Source organism: Stegodyphus dumicola, chromosome 6 (genome assembly GCF_044657685.1).
Source record: "Stegodyphus dumicola isolate Sdum_Otavi_A_Nest chromosome 6, ASM4465768v1".
NCBI lineage: Eukaryota > Metazoa > Arthropoda > Arachnida > Araneae > Eresidae > Stegodyphus > Stegodyphus dumicola.
Genome location: NC_140773.1, coordinates 91,590,583 through 91,608,448, shown reverse-complemented (window position 1 = coordinate 91,608,448; position 17,866 = coordinate 91,590,583). Strand labels below are relative to the sequence as shown.

The window sequence follows — 17,866 nt, the reverse complement described above, 5'->3', positions numbered from 1 at the left end:
AAAATAATAATTTCAATAAATAAGATAGAGCAAATCAAATACTAAAATCAATTAATAAATACGTGGAATTACAAACTTTTATACAAACAGGACTATGGTCTTAGTATACTTTTTACATTATATACTCTATGTGGACTTTTTGCTCTGGCTACAGTAAAGGGCTAGTTCTGTCGTAATGAACAAATTTAAGTTTAAAATTTTAAGACTTACGTAACGACATCGTTCATCTTGTTTAGAACTGTGTAAGCACCGTCCCAGGGTGACTGTAGTTTAGAAGAATGTCCTTTCCCTCGATTCGGATTACGTAAGAACGCCTTGTCACTTTTGCTCAATCCATGCCCTGTATTCCTCCAGCCTTTATCGTGTCTTCTTCTTCGCCAAGTTTTGCAATAAAAAAAAATTTGGACAAAATTGTGCATCATTTCAAATCGCGCCTGGAGATTCTGAGTGTATTCTTCAGGCGACAAGGGCTCATCTGGAGGACACTAAACAAGAGATCACAAAGCAGACGGATGTTTCGACCAAAGAGCATTTGGGATGGGGAATAGTCGGTAGTCTCGTAGAAAGCACTGCGATAATCTAGCAAGGACAGAGGTAACGTCTCATCACAGTCCTGCTGGTTTCTTAAAACCATTCGGGAGAAGTTATTAAGAATGGTTCGACTAAACCTCTCTGACATGCCCTCTGACCACGGATGAAAGTACGTCATTTTGTTTTTATGTCTGCCGAATAATTTATAAAGTTCCTTAATTGCACCCTAGAGAAAATTCTTTGCTTGACCGCAGTGTGACTGTAGAGGCACTCCAAACTTGGAAATCGAATGCTTTATCATCATCTCTGCTACTGTGAAAGCCCGTTGATCAGAGACAGGATACGCTTCAAACCACTTCAAGTTTCGGGCGCAGCAGAGGTTCAAGGATGTCGACGGCAATACTTTCAAAAGACACTCTGTTCTAACGTTCCATCTACCATCGGCTGTATATGTCGGTTCCTTCCCACCTCCGCAGGAATCGCAAGTTTGGCACCAGTTTTGCATGTCAGCCCTTAAATTACCCTATTAAAACGCTCTCGAATTCTATGCAGTCTGCATTGCTCCGAAGTGGTGTTCTTAGTGGTGTACATAACAAAGGCGACGTAAAGTCTGGCAGGTGGGTCGGGCTGGGCCCCTCACACCACATCATAGTGTATCTCTACCTGCCAATATCCTCTCTTCAAATCAAACGTCGAAAACCATTGTCTTCCAGAAAAATTGTCCAGAATATCGTCCATTCTAGGAAGAGGATCTATATTCATGGTGTCGTTCAACCAGCGATAGTCAACACAAAATCTACTTGAACCATCCTTCATTCTAACCAGGATGTTGGGAGATCTCTAAGGGCTTGCTGAAAGCTAGATAACGTCGCTTTTTTGTGTGCCCTTTAGAAGTTTTTCTACTACTTCTTGTTTAGCATTGGATAGACGTCTTGTATGTTGCTTACTTGTATGTTGATCTCCCATATTCATTATATATGCTAAACGGTTTTTGTCTTGTATATTGATCTCCCATATTCATTATATATGCTAAACGGATTCGATCTAGTTATTTTTCATCTGGATTCAGATTGTTATGAAGCTTACAGACGGCCCAAGCCTCAGCAGAGAAAAATTTAGCCTCTGCTATCAATGCACTGACTGACTCACCACGGTACGTGCGAAAGAAAACATCTTTAAATTCTTGAATGACACGTTCGACAGCCCTTCTTCCTTGATTGCTTAGTCGTGCATTCTGCAATAACTCCAATGTTAGGCTCTCCGTAGACTCAGAAACTGAAGGATTACTGGTTTGTTTAATAAGAGTCACTAGAGTACATGCTGCAAATACTTCGCTTTTCCTAATGACTTTCGCCTTATGGCGTACGTTGGCACCGAGATGACGGCCCTCGATAGGTCGACTACTGCCGAGGTTATTTGTATCCTTTCGGTCCGTCAGAATTGTTATGATATTCCATTATGCCATACCAAAAATTTCTGTTTTCCGCTATGCATTCATTAAGTAAAATTTTTTTATAACTGGCACTATGATACCTTCTTAAACTTGATTTGGTGGACAGTATAAATCTTTCAACTTTAATTCTGAACACGTTTATGTCCTCAGAGGCAGAATGCCGTTCATTATTTTTAATAAATATTTCCTTAGAAAGTCTAATTTTAGTATGCAAGTATCTGTATTACTTGCCACATGTGCCGTGTAATGGTAGGTGGCATTTTCAAACGAGATGTTAACTTTTAACTTTCCATCAATTTAGATTTTATCCCCGGACACAGTGTTGAGTGCAACGCAGGGTGGCGTCCAGATCAATTTACCTTTCAATAGCTGAGGTCAGTATTTTCGGATTATGGTAACATGTTCCTTTATCAATGGTCATGCTACAAGGAACTCCATTTATATGTCCCATGATGAAGAATCGATCACTGCCATCATTCATTACAGAAATCTGAAGTTTGTAACAGCTTTAAATAGTATTAAAATCTTGTAGTTTAAATAATTTAAATAGATGGACATTAAGGTATTTGTGAATGGCAATATTTGAAACCAGACTCGAGTGCCACGTGCGACTCTCGCACGAAGAATGTAAATTATTTTTAAATGTTAGAATATGTTTTCTCTTCTTGTTTGTATGTCGCCATTTTTGAGTGTTAAATAAAAGTTATTGCTGTGTTCCATCATTGGAGTTGCTTCATATCGCCAAAGAAATATTACAGTCATAATTATTTTGGAGGCACCAACCGAGACCGAATAATCGTGCGTATTTTTATTTCATTAGTTCATCACTGAACATAATATTAGTGATACCAGATTATTACTTCCTGTTAATATTGAATTGCTTTATTTTATTAGTTCATCACTGAACGCAATATTAGTGATACCAGGTTATTACTTCCTGTTGATATTGAATTGCCTTATTTTATTAGTCCATCACTGAACGTTATATTAGTGATACCAGATTATTACTTCCTGTTGATATTAAATTGCCTTATTTTATTAGTTCATCACTGAACGTAACTTCCTGTTGATATTGAATTGTCTTATTTTATTAGTTCATCACTGAACATAATATTAGTGATACCAGGTTATTACTTCCTGCTAATATTGAATTGCCTTATTTTATCAGTTCATCACTGAACGTAATATTAGTGATATCAGGTTATTACTTCCTGTTAACACTGAACTGCCTTATTTTATTAGTTTATCACTTGAACGTAAACTTAGTGATACCATTTTAATGCCGTTTCTACTAGAGCTCAAAGGAAAAGAAAAATAGCTGAAGAGCAGATCTTTGAACGGATGAAGGAAGAAAATAAAGCATACAGAGATGTATTTGAAGAAGAAGTTAAATCACCAGAATTAAACGTGGAAGATGTTCACGAAAATTTGAAAAACGATAAAGAAATTAATATTGAGAATCATTTTGCAATGCAGCGTTATCATCATCTTTCGGCTTTTGATTTAATATTAAAGCCGCTACTAATAGACGAAGAAAACAATTGTCGAAAGCAAATGACAAATGAATATTATCCGAAAGGCACAGATGAACTGAGGAAAGGCTTTGCTGTGAATTATAGCCGAGGAACTGGTCCACCATGGAAGAGATCTAGGCGCCGTCAAGAAAAAAAAAAAGAAGACTAATTTGAACATTGTCCATTTTCTTCCTATTTAAATGTGGTGTAAAAATATTTGTTTAAAATTTAAAATTTTCGGCCTGAATATTTGAAAACTTATGAGAGAAGTTATCTTTTCTCTTTAAGTAATTGAGCAAGCTGAGCTTATTAAACTGTCAAATTTTACAGAACTTTTCCCTTCGGAAAAAGTCTCTCCGTTCGGGGAGAGGTTGTAACAGCTTTAAATAGTATTAAAATCTTGTAGTTTAAATAATTTAAATAGATGAACATTAAGGTATTTGTGAATGGCAATATTTGAAACCAGACTCGAGTGCCACGTGCGACTCTCGCACGAAGAATGTAAATTATTTTTAAATGTTAGAATATGTTTTCTCTTCTTGTTTGTATGTCGCCATTTTTGAGTGTTAAATAAAAGTTATTGCTGTGTTCCATCATTGGAGTTGCTTCATATCGCCAAAGAAGTATTACAGTAACATGTTCCTTTATCAATGGTCATGCTACAAGGAACTCCATTTATATGTCCCATGATGAAGAATCGATCACTGCCACCATTCATTACAGAAATCTGAAGTTCTTTGAAATGAAGCTTCGTAACATCTGACAAATTACACTCCGCGAAGTAACTACTAATATTTTTCCTACCTGCTTGCTTTGGAGCGGTCTGAGCTTCCGTGCCTTGTGGTATTCTGTGTTAGTTCATACGGGACCATCAGCACTGCAGTTCCAGCAGTTTGGGATCGGTTTGTTGCACTCCTATCTCGCCTCAATACATTGACATGCCATACTAAATAATCTACACGAACATTTCGTTGATCCTCTTGCTCCTGAACCAGAGCAACTCTGATGTGGAACATGGTGGTCTACGGGTTACTTGATGGACTACGGGTTGCTTGATGGACTGCCTCGAATTTCATGGCATACACTAAAGCGCGTTGTAAAATTTAGTGCGAAATTTACGAAGAAATTCAAAAATTTATCTATTTAAAAATTAATTCACTTGGCGAACTTCTTAATATATGGTGACCAATTTTCCTTTCCCTTCCATTATGCTGGAGCGGAAAAAAAATGGCCCCGTTCCTACCTTTCGGGAAAAAAGTCACTTCATTCCTACTTTTAAATAATTTTAGCAAACACCACATTTGATGTTTTATCGCTTTCAACAAATATGCCATATATATGTATATACTAGTATATACGCATCAAATTTCAAAACGCGCCATTATATAAATTCACGTATATGTTCGGAAATTTTGAATAAAATGCTGTAAAATTTTTCAGGTATGCTTAGAAATACGTCTACTTTAAGATGATGATAAAAATTTTATAGATTATGATTCAAAACGTTTTTTGAAAATTATATATAAGAATTATTTAAAAATGCAAATTAAAAAAATACGTCTGACATACGTCTTTCGCAGGGCTTTTATAATCTCAAGATCCCGGCTGCAATCAATGAAGTACTGCAGGGGCAGGATTTCTCTTTCTTCTGTTGAGCAGTCCGGAAAAGCGAGATGAGACAGCCTTTTGACATCTGTGGCGAGCTGCTGATGTGTTTCCGTGGCCTTATGTAGGCGAGATTTCAACTGAAGCCAGCTATAAAATTTTTCACTTCTCGCTAAAGTGTAACTCCAACGTGACGGATACAAATTCAAAATCTAGCCTCAGTTTTTCGAGCAGATAGCCGCTGCGTCTGCTGTCAGAGAAGCGGCGAGATGGCAGGAATCCCACCCATTTTCTACTGTCACTATATATATATAACTGAATTTTGTAAAATCACCATGATGTCTTTGCATCATGCGTGGATTGCTTTAGAAAGCGTCGGGTAGAAATAATTAGGAATTCAAATACATCGGGAATTTTCCAACTGTCAGAATGGATTTTTTGAACCTGTGATCTTGAACCTTTGAACTGATACTCTTTCCGGTCTTATATAGTTTACCTCCGGCAACCCAGAAATTTCCAGAGGCTTCGATTTCTCGATACATTTACAATTACATAGTGATAGGACCACCTACAGTTGCACAGGAATTGGACCAAAGTGTCGACAAATGGTCACCATGTATGGCGACATTTCTCGCCAAGTTTGAAGACAAAACTTGGCGTTACGTTGCCAATATCTCAGTGTTACATAACCTTGTCTCTGTAATCTTATTTTTCCGGTGGAGCTTGAGGCATTTTATGTTACATTATATAAGCATATTAGATTATATGCTACAATTTTATTTATAATTTCGCTAAAATTTTTTACATATATACAAAATTCTTAAAGATAGGATATAGCCCTTTACACAATACTCTACTTAGAACTATAGTTGCTGAAACGGGTTTCATAGTTTCACGTAACTCGTGTAAACTTTAGAGCGGTCCATTGATTCAATATATTAAATCAGAGTACAAGGCACCACAAAGCACAAAACAGCGATTATGGGTAGCGAATTCAAACTAGACATTTTAGGCTAGTATTGTGAAGAGGCAAGAAAAATGCCATATAATGAATATAATTGTTTCAGCAACTTAAATGCAAATTGCATGTTATTCATTCACCTTTATTTTTTAATTATAATTATTTTGTAATCGCGTTCTTTATTCTGATTTCGCTATTTAAACAACAGGTGCAATCTTAATAATATGAATATAAATACCAATAAGAAATTATATCTTTTGTTAAAATTATAGCAGTTTAATTAAACAAGTTCGCTTTGGAATTAGAATACAGTCTGTTTTTTGTATTCATTAATTACAGCAGCAACGAATAAACACTTTCAATGAATAATACCATCACAGAGTAGTTTTACAAAAGTTACAGAAGTAATGATAAATTAATGTAGATTGTAATTTGCTTATTTTTCTTCAACATTGTTCCTTTATGAAATATAGATAACATGACGAATGAATAAATTATTTAAATGTATTAACTACAATGTCGAAAACAAATACATTTGTGTTCAAAAATGGTAAAATAAAATCCTAAATGAAGTCATTGCATATAAGCAATAAAAAACTATGAAACTCCATCGATCAATAACTGATCACATATCAATTAATCGGTCAATGATAAGTTCGGACTTCCTAGGAGACCTGTATGATCAAAAGCAAAATTAGAGTATCTCTTACTTGCTTAGTTCACTGCAAATTAGATACATTTGTACGTAGAATAAAATAACACGAGTTTTTAACAGCAGGCCTTAAATGAATGTTAAAAATCTCTTATAAATAAAGCTGTCTTCTAATAGATATTTTGACACAATTATTAATATTTTGGAAGCATAAAACTAATTTTAAAAAATTGTTTTACATGATAACCGATTGAAAATTCAGCAGAACAATTATAATAAAATAATCTATTTAACATTTTATTTTATATTCCTGCCTGAAGAATTTCCAGCTGCAATCTTTAGTTTAATGTCATAGGACTATTAATTAACTGATAATATGACACCGTGCCAGTAAAATGTCTTTCTGTAAACCTTTTTAAAAATATAATTAAGGATAATACATATTCTTTATAATACGAAATGCGTAGTATCAACTTATCATTAATATTTTTTCGTTTGCTGCTGAAACAAAAGTTCGTAAAGTCGCAAGTAATGAGTCATAGGAAAATAGAGTTCAAAGTCTAGGTTAACGCTATTCGGTTTTTGCTACGACATCGAGCCGTTTCTTTTTGTACCGAAAGGCTTATCCGTAACTGCGACTCGGAATCAAAATGCAAAATAATTTGGTGACCCAACTCGCAATCTAATCAACTGATAAGCAGTCATGTGAGCTTCTTTAAAACGTTCTCACATGAGGTGTAGTCATGTTGTACGTTGTTAGAAACTGTTTCAAATATTCCGGTCATGCTCTTTCATGAGAGATCTTGCTTTCCGTTAAATGTAATTACATATCCATTACTTGAATTACTTATAAAATCATTTATAATGAAACGTTGAGCTTGCTCATGATGAATAGAAGTTTATGTTTTGATCCCCTGAATAATTTAAGTCATCTTCGGTTACAAGAAATCATTATCACTTATACTGCAATATAAACAATAAATTATTTTATAGTTGTAATCAGCCATACATAAGTCAAGATCAATAGGTGATTAATTTTACATCCAGATATAATGGCCAAACCTGTGGGCACTTTTTGAAATTTTAAGGTTCCTAATTCACTAATTAAAAGGTTTATATTTTTAAAGCTTATATTTCACTAAACGCAAATTTTTATATTTTACTTGAAAGACATTTTAATGCATACTTCAGTGTAATAAGACATAGAGAATTGAAGCACGCAAAATAAAGGTATGCTTCTTTAAGTAAAATAAATGTGACTGAATTAAGATGATAGAATCGCAAGTTGGAATCAGGTTGGAACTGGCAACTGCAATCTCTGTCTCACATATGAACCTCAGACTTTCTGCACAGACAATAGCAGATTCACATATCACAGTAATACTGCTTTTTTTCGTAAATGTGCAATCAACGCTTTTTGACTCTTACTTATTTTTGATGATTTAAACTTCATAAAAAAACAAAAATTTCCCTCAGTCATTTAAATCAATAATCATTTTTTCTTCCCACTAAACAATAAATTTGACACTCCCCAACATACGAGGTAACCAAAAAGTTCTTGCCGTTTCTGATATATGTGTATGTGTGTGATTATCGCAAAGCCTCGAGGGCTAGCTGCCTAAAGGAAGGGATGCCATCGTGGAGGACTTTCTAAGCGCAATTGGCTCGTATACACGTTACACACGGTGAGAGCCACGAAAACGTCCATGCAGCCAGCCTGTTCGCTGGATTCGAACCTCGGATTGAACTACTAGTGTTCAGCGACTTTACCGCTCGGCCGCTGGTGGGCCCATTTCTGATATGACACTGGAAGAATGAACCCCAACGTAAAAATAGTCGCCAAACCTGGCGATGAAGTGGTTAGGATGGGAATCCGGACATTCACCAAGAGTAAAAAAGCGCGTTACATCGGTACTTCAAACACCCTCCAGCCTACCGGATGCCGCTACAGCCTTACATGACAAAGTAGTCACGCCCTCTTTCACCTTGCATCCTCGGCCACACTCATGCATTTGCTATACTTGAAGTGTACTTATTAATTCATGACAGCCGGTATACAGCTTTCTATCTGCAAGCTACACACGGCAATAGTTACAAAAGGAAATGAAAACTTCAAACACCTACACGTCGTATTTTTTCGCACGATAATCGTGGCATACAAGTGGAGTAAGGACTTCATCATATGTCAGGCCCAGTCGGGATTCTCTGAGGATACTGGCAAGAGCAGGAACGAATTATGTTGCTGAATGCCAGGAAAAAAAAACAAAATATCACTTCAAACATAACTCACACAGTGACTGATTGAAATGGCCGCGTCAAGGGCGCTCGTTCGGAGTTGTTTGCTGTGTGATTTTAAAGTGGACCTGTCAGCAGCAGAACCAAGTCACCGAGTTTGCCAGACCTTTGGAGATAATGCGGTTAACGAATGAACCGCTAGCAATAGTTCCAGAAGATCAGGTCAGGGAATATGTCTCTTAATGATACACCAGGCTACGGTTGACCACAAGCGCTGGACGATGAGGCCCCTGACACTATCCCTAGAAAGTGTGGTGAGCTGGCTGCACACTTTCCAGGTATCTGATGAAACGATCAGACTCCATTTGCACCCCATAGGAAAGGCATACAAGTTGAGCAAGTGGGTACCTCACTCACGGTCCGATGCAAACAAGCAACAGCGTGTCGCTGCCTGTTTGTCATTGCTTACTCGGCACCGCAGTGCATCCATATTTGAACGAGTACTCACCAGCGATGAACTGTGGGTCCATTATGACACACCCAGGCGTTCCATTTATTGGTTGTCACCATGGGATCCTGTGTCTCACACTGCGAGAACGTCTCTCCACTCACGCAATATCATGCTCTGTATCTGGTGGACTAGTCGCCGTGTGCATCAGGCAGTGGTGCATAAAGAGCCAGCATTGGTCAATCGTAAGGGTGTACACCTTCTCCATGACAATGCGATGCCGCATGTGGCTCAGGAGGGAGTTACGAGTTAGCTTTCGAGCGTGAAGGTGCGCTTTCCCCTCGCTCTTACTACGGATTGACACTCTGTTAATTTTCTGTATTTACTGGCGCTAATAGAAGGTTGGTCCCGTTGAACTTTGCGTTCTGGGTACTGTAAAACGGCCTTAAGTGCCCTGTGTGTGATGCACTTTTAAAGTGTACCTGCTTTTTTTCTGTGTGACTGCGCTTTCTTCACTCTGATTTTTTCGCAAAACGACTGACTGGCTTACGGACTACGGCATTCTTAAAACAACCCGCAATTGATTACCAGGAACTCAGGAGCCGTAACGAAAATGGCACCCTGGATTCAGATGATACCTTCCTATATGAACTGACCGAGAAGTTTGTTACGCTTCTAGTGAAGGATTTTCCCAACTTCGATGCTATGTTCCCTGATTTAGGCCTCAATCATACCACTGGTGCTGCTTCAACAGTTCCAGATAAGGACCCCTAGGAAATGGATTTCCAAGGTTTCCAACCAGTGAGCAATAAGCGGAAACGAGATCTGGCCTCTCTCACTACGAAATGTAACAATAGATTTGCTGCTCTCCCTGTGCATACTGATCCCTTCTCGGAAAATGCTGAGGAAAACTCAAATATACAAGAAACCGCAGCAAAAGTCAAAAAGAAGAAATTCGCTACAATTCCTAAGGATGTATTCTCGCTTGCGCCTCAGAAATCTAAGGCCTCATCTAAAGTAGCGTCCAGTAGCCACGCTAATGTGGCGCCATCTAGTGAGATCCCTGAGAAGCCGGCTGCAAGTACGTCTCAGGCGGAAAGCATGGGCGGCCTATCGTTACTGCAGATGATGTCACGTGCCCGGCTGGGCTAATAGGTAAAGCTCATGATTATGAAGCTGGCACCAATTCTGCCGAAAATAATGAGCAGGATGCGGATAAATTCATATATCCAAATAAAATGAGCAATAAAGCTCCCCCGATTATTATACAAGATGGTAAATACTCCTGGTCAAAATAGAAGGAAATGTTTAAAGATGCAGGAATTAAGCTAAAGTCAGGTATAATGAAAGCTCAAGACCACTATGAGCTAAAAGTTGACAGTATAGAAACTCATAAGAGTTTAACAGCATTACTTAATGCCAAAGGAGTGAAATGTCACTCATTTATTTTACCCGAAAACAAGAAGGTTAAAGTTGTTATACGCAGCTTACCGATCGATACGCTAACCTCAGAGATAGCTGATGAACTGATAGATACAGGTTTTCCAGTTGAACGAATCTCGCAATTAGTAAATGGAGAAAAAATTAATTTGCCCCTGTTTTTCACTCATTTATTTTACCCGAAAACAAGAAGGTTAAAGTTGTTATACGCAGCTTACCGATCGACACGCTAACCTCAGAGATAGCTGATGAACTGATAGATAGAAGTTTCCCAGTTGAACGAGTCTCGCAATTAGTAAGACGCAGAAATGGAGAAAAAATTAATTATACTGTTTCTGGTTATTTTGAGCAGGAATGAAAACGCGAGAGGAATTCACAACAAAGCGAAGATATGTGGTCTCAATGTTAAGGTTGAAGCTTACAAAGGTAGGAAAAGGGCCGGTACAATGCTTTCGGTGTCAGACATTTCATCATGCTCAGGCAGGATGTATGCATATACTCAAAATCCGCCTTTGAAGAAATTCAGTGATAGAGTAGTTATCAATAAATCTTATGCCGCCGTTGTTAGCGGGCAAACCACGAATACTCTAGACGAAGCTAGAGGTATTTTTGAAGAGCTTAAAAACCTTGTTGAGGCTACTAAAGCCTCCGGCATTCTACAAGTAAATTTAACTCCTAGCGCAAATGATAGTAGTTTCAACGCGGACAATAATAAACCCAATCCTGGATAGGGACGCCAATAATTTTAGGCCAATCAAGTTGTTAGTGTGGAACGCTAACAACATGAGACGAAAGAAAGATGAGTTGGAGGACTTTATGTATGAGAACGAGATTGATATTTGCCTGATCTCCGAGACGCACATCACCACCACAGGAGACAGAGTTAGCATAAAAAATTATAGAACCTACCGATGTGATAGGTTACATCACAGAGGAAGTGGAGCACTGATCTACGTTCATTGTAAATATTCATCATGTTTAATTTCGACTGAAAGATACCAAGGGCTATGAAACTGTAGTTGCCTATATTAACTTGCCTAAGATTAGAACTACCTTATTTGCGGCTATCTACAACCCCCAACTAATTGGCTAACTGAGGAAATGTTACAAAATATTATTCCGAATTCCTCAATAATGATTGTTGGTGGCGATCTCAATAGTAAGCATAAAGATTGGGCTGCCGAAGAACCAACCACAATGGTAAAATACTGAGAGAGTACACCAGTAACCACCTAGTTTGTATTTTTGCGCCTGACGTGCCGACGTTCAGGCCCAGCAACATCAGATACACGCCTGATATTCTGGATATCATTTTGTCTAATATAGGAATTAATATGGTGATGGAGGTTCGAGACGACTTGAGCTCAGATCATACTCCTGTAATTGCTACACTAGGGGTCACCAGTATTAATTATACTGTTAAGACCCATACCGACTGGAGAATGTACCACAATGTTGTGAAAGTGAAGTACCTTAAATTAGGTGTTATGAAAAGCCCTTCTGATATTGACATGGAGATTGATAAGTTTATTACATGTTTTAATGACTGATAAAATGGAGGAGTTAGACGGTGACGCCTTCTGGCAGTTTAGAAAAATGTTAAAGAGGACGCATCAGTGTGATAGGCCAATTATTGCCAACGGCATGACTGCTTATTCAGATACTGACATATGTCAGATTTTCGCTTCACATCTTGAAAAGCAGTTTTCTCCCAATCGGACACCTTGTAATATTTATTTTGAGAACCAAGTCGGAATGAAAGTAGAATAATGGCTAGGTGCTCCCATGGTTCTAAATGCCGATGGTTTAACTAATCTAAGAGAAGTTACGGATATTATCTCCAAATTGAACCCCAAGAAAGCCCCGAGTATTGACGGAGTTACGAACTTAATGATCAGGAACCTCCTGCGCGGTGGGATCACAAGACTCACCAGCATTTTTAATATTTGCATTACGTTATGCTACTTCTCGGACTGCTGAAAGTACGCAAAAGTTTTCCTACTACCGAAGTCTGCAAAGGACATCACTAAGGCGGAGAATCACAGGCCCATAACCTTGCTCTCTAATATAGGCAAGATCTTTGAACGAATAATTTTAAGGAAATTCCAGCCTTATTTACAGTTACTTCCGGAAGATTAGTACGGATTTAGGAGCGAACTTTGCACATCTAAACAACTGATTAGGCTTGTGGAATTTATCGGCTCTGCTCTGCATCATAAGAGTTGTACTGCAGTGCTCGTGCTGGTCGTGGCCAAAGTATTTGATAGCGTCTGGCATGAGGGCTTAATATATAAATTGATAATGATGAATTTGTGTATAGAACTTATCTTAGTCCCCCGATCTCATATTGCAAATCGTTATTTTACAGTTAGTTGCAAGCAGAGTCATTCTGGATGCAAAACTATCGCTGCAGGCGTCCCATAAGGGTCCTGTCTTGGTCTAGTACTCTATCTTTTCTATGCGGCTGATTTTCCACGGTATATACTCAATAGAAATACATTGCTTGCCTGCTACGCGATGACACCGCTGTAGCGGTCAGATCTATTCAGCCTAACAGGGCAATTTCTGTTATGCAGGATATTATTATGGACATTGTGGAGTGGTGCTCCAAGTGTAAGATTTCTATCAATGCGACTAAATCACAACTACTTCTTGTTAGAAGAAAGAAAATACTGGTCTCAGCTCAGCCACTTTACCTATTCGGCCAACGTGTCCCGATGGCAAACATGGCCAAGTATTTAGGTGTTTACTTGAATCAAAGACTCACGTGGAGTTCGCATGTCAATTACATTGCAAACAAGACCAGAGGAGTTGCTCAACAATTACAAGTACTGCTAGGGCGTAGCTCGCAGTTAGATCTGAGAAGGAAAAGGCAGATTTATATTTATATTTTACGACCAATTATGTGTTATGCGTCCCCTGTCTGGGCGACTGCTACGAGTTCAGATATCAACAAATTGCAGATGATTCAAAACACAATCTTACGCACCTTTACAGGAGCGCATTTTTACATCCGTAACCAACTCCTGCACGATGATTTACAAGTTGAACATATTGAGAAATATCTGCAAAAACTTAACAGAAGTTCTTTGACATAGGTTTGAAATGCAATAAAGGAAACTTTAATGCTGTACTGAACTATGTCTGCATTTCTGAGGACTACAATAGCAGGCCTTTTACGGCTCACCAGAATGAGGGATCACAATTTTGTCACTTAGCCCACTCGTTTTTAAATATGTAAATAACACATTTTCATGCGTACATTACTTCACATTCATTTGCTTATAACATGTTTAACACTGTTTCTTATGCACATTTCATGTATTTCCATTTCTTTTGCATCTTCATAGCTCCATACACGTGATTATTATTCTTGTCTCAGGGCTGAGAGTTAAGTTACTTTGATGATCGGACTTTTTGTCACTATGGCCGATGGGCCCTCTTTTCCTTACCTCCTCCGATTTCCCGGCTGGGAACTAGCTGATAGTTGACACTCTGATTGTCCTCAGGGGATTAGATCAATATAGATTGTTAAAGCTCAACTGAGCTAGTATAAGCATAAGCAATTAGCATTTTAAGCATTTAAGTAGGCTCGGGAGGCCAGGGACACCAACCAGCGACTGAGCTGGGAGACACTACCACATCCGCTATACTCCCCAGACCTTGCGCCAATAGACTACCACCTTTTCCAGTCCCTGGACAGTCATCTTCTTGGGAAATCCTCCAATAACCGGTCAGACCTCGAAAGGCCCTCGCGGACTTCTCATGCAGAACTCCTGAGCTTAACTGAGATGGCATTGCATAGTTAGCGGCTCGTTGACGAAAGGCACTGGATGCCGATGGTGATTACTTTGCGGATTAGCGGTGATTATTATTTGTTTTATTACTTTTTCTTTCTGACTGTCCAAAATTGCCAGAACTTTTTTGGTTACTTGTAAAATTTTTACATCATCTTCTTTTATATTACGGCACTTCTACAACATGGTTTTCCTCTAGTTCGATATACAAGAATTAAGGAAAGTTTGTCTATAACCCAGAATTACTGTTATATAATTTTGCTCACACTCATTTCGACCACACATCAAAGAAATATTCCTGCTGAATGTCTACTGCAGAAATGCGGTAACTCAGCCTTATACTCGTAGCATTATAAAATACAGCATAATTAATAGAAATTATTGTCAATCCCAAAATTAGAAAACAAGAATAATTAATACTTAAAAGCTGAACGACTGAAGTTATATTTTCTAAATGAAGATCTTTCCTGTTCTCTGTCCTAAATTTCAAACTTAGGACAGAACATCAGAAATGCTTAGCTCCAAAAGCAAATCGTCCTACCTAAAGGTAGACAATCAGAACAGCAGATAGTTTTAAAAATAATAGAGCACATAAGTTAAAATAATACTGAAGAAAGCTTCGCCGATGAAAACATTTTGCGAAAACAAAAACGTCTTCAGTTAAGGATAATTAGCAATGTTGTCGAAGAAATACATCTAATACTATTAAGCAGTCACTATTACAATAAGCACGCTTCTCAAGGTTACCAAATCAAACAGTGATGGATCTGTTTTTCTACCTTTGTTTAATCTTTTGGTTTCTAATCTTATTTTTATTTATTTAGTTTTTGAATTCACTGGTCTCTACAAACCACTAATAACCATATGACTTAATTCTGCAAACTCCTAATTAAATTAGAATTTAAAAGGTTTACCTCCTACTTATCAAATGAAACTAAGGGAAAGGCCTGGGAGTGTCTCACTAGTTCAAAGCCAATTATTCCAGATTTTCCTTGTCATGTAACCTTGGCATTATTTCGTCTTTTGACTGGCATAATTGTCTGAATGCCCATCTTTTTAAAATTTGACTTAAGAACTCTTTTGTCTGTAGTCTTTGAAACTCTGGTTAACAATTTCACTACACTATCATCTTTTAATTCTATTGTCCTTAAGTATTGGGAAGCAGGTTCGAGGCTAACGACTTAGTGTCCAAATGTCTGGCATTTTTATGAGTAAAATAAATGATTACATTTCCAGTATTATCATTTTTCAAAGGATCTTTCTGCTAGAGAATAATTACTTATTATAACTTTAGATCGATAAATAGGACTATACTTTTATTAAAGCAGTGAATCATGCTTAAATATTTACATCCTATTGTTGTGTGTTTCATTTTCCCCTTCCAAAATATTTTAATGTAAGATTATCCTTTTCTGTTGCAGATAAAGCTTAGAAGAAATGGAGCCCTTTATTGTCTTGGTGACAACTCTTATGATCTTACTCGTCGGAAATTTTTCTTGTGGAATTTTACCTGTGTTTTTTATCAAAATCGTCGGGTATTCATATGAAACTGAAGACGCTTCGAGGAGAAGGAGTAAAATCCTAGCTTTCTTTATATATTTCAGTGGAGGTGTTCTTATTTCAACTTGTTTTATGAGCCTGCTGCCTGCTTCAAGAAAGGAATTCGAGAAACATGAAATAAAGCTGCATAAAAGTACGTACATGTAACTTAGAATAATATTAGCCGAAAATACTATTTCTGTTTAATTTGTTTTCAAAGCTTTTATTTAGTTGAAATAAGAAAGATGTTGTGAAATTATTTTAAAAGTGCATGTATTAACAGTGCACTAATATGACTAACCTGTGATTAGAGCTAACTAGAACACTGATTACAAAACACCCATATTAGCATAGGTTCAAATTTTCCGAAGGGAACTTATAAGGCAAAAAGCAGTTTTTCTGATAATTCATGAAATCTTTGTTGCTAAAGCCGTACTTAAGGTTACCAAAGACCATTATTATACTGTTACATTATCTCTAAATAGTTTTAATTAAATTTTGATGTTCTAGTATATGCTTTCCTTCTGAATAATAACAATAACGGCAGCATGAGAATCCGACATATGAATTCAAACATTATACCTTGACAGTAGTAGGAAATACAATTAAACAAGCCAAAACAGTTTCAACTCCAATAAAAAATCTCCTAATTAAAATATAGAAAATGCATTACTAATATGATGCATAGAAGAGATAAATCGGGCAAGAATGTTAGACGTAGAAAATGCATATCAAGAAGCCAGAATGGAAACGTTTCTGAGAGGGGTTTAGTTAATAATTATGTTTCAGAAAACTAACCGCTTCTGAAGCATTTGTTTTTCTTTAATTCTCTAGCCAAATTTTCGAAGAAATAAATCTCAGAAATCGTACAGTGAAACTTATAGCGATGCTATAAGTGCAGATCTGCAAATCGGGCTCTTTTTGTAGTGTTTAAATTTTTCTACGGGTTGAAGAAACTAATTATGAAGAGATAAATAAAGAAAATCAACTATTGAGGACTGCAGAATCATTGGAAGAGAATAAAGAGTTCTTATGTTTGGGAAATGTTTCCGAAATAAAAATGCTGCTGGAGAACAAGTGCTTGCTTATTTAGCAACAATAGCTGAAGTTGTATTAAACTCACTTCATTCATTGGCAGCAGCTGCAAGAATGCGAGCGATGATAATGAATAACAATATTTCCAGTGACAATGAATAAGAATGAAATTCCAACGTCCCTAAGAAGGAATTAGCATATAAATAACAGTAGCATATAAATTAGAATAGCAGTAGCATATAAAATGGCATAAAAATTAATGTCACAGTTATGCTAAAATCGAGTTAAAATTATACAATAAATTAATACAGTGCTTCAGAATGCTAAATTTCAAAAGATATATCTGCTGTGAGAACTTATAACTGAAGGGATTTGTAATTTGTAAGTGACCAAAGCGAGATGAATTAAATTCATTTCACTCTCTTCATACATGTATAATATAGTTTTACATTAATTTTAGCTAAAATTAAAAAAAAGTAATATTACAATATCCCTAAATGGCAAAACGAAACAAAAAGCTCATAAAAATTCAATACGTCTTTTTCTGAATCTAAAATACCTTTTTTCTAACTACATTAAGCGCATGTTAGTTTATTTTCTTTGTATATATTGTTTCGGATCCTTACCTACTTATGTATTGTAATGCTTGCACCATC

General features: G+C 37.0%; 1 protein-coding gene across 1 annotated transcript in view; it reads left to right on the top strand.

Annotated features, from left to right (window-relative positions):
- The window catches only part of LOC118202628 (zinc transporter ZIP1-like), an 86,317-nt gene that overhangs the window by 52,069 nt on the left and 16,382 nt on the right, over positions 1-17,866 (top strand). Inside the window, exon 3 of the mRNA XM_085818672.1 lies at positions 16,058-16,329. Within this exon, the coding sequence (XP_085674798.1) occupies positions 16,074-16,329 (256 nt within the window). The 5' untranslated portion in view covers positions 16,058-16,073. The remainder of the gene's footprint in view (positions 1-16,057; positions 16,330-17,866) is intronic.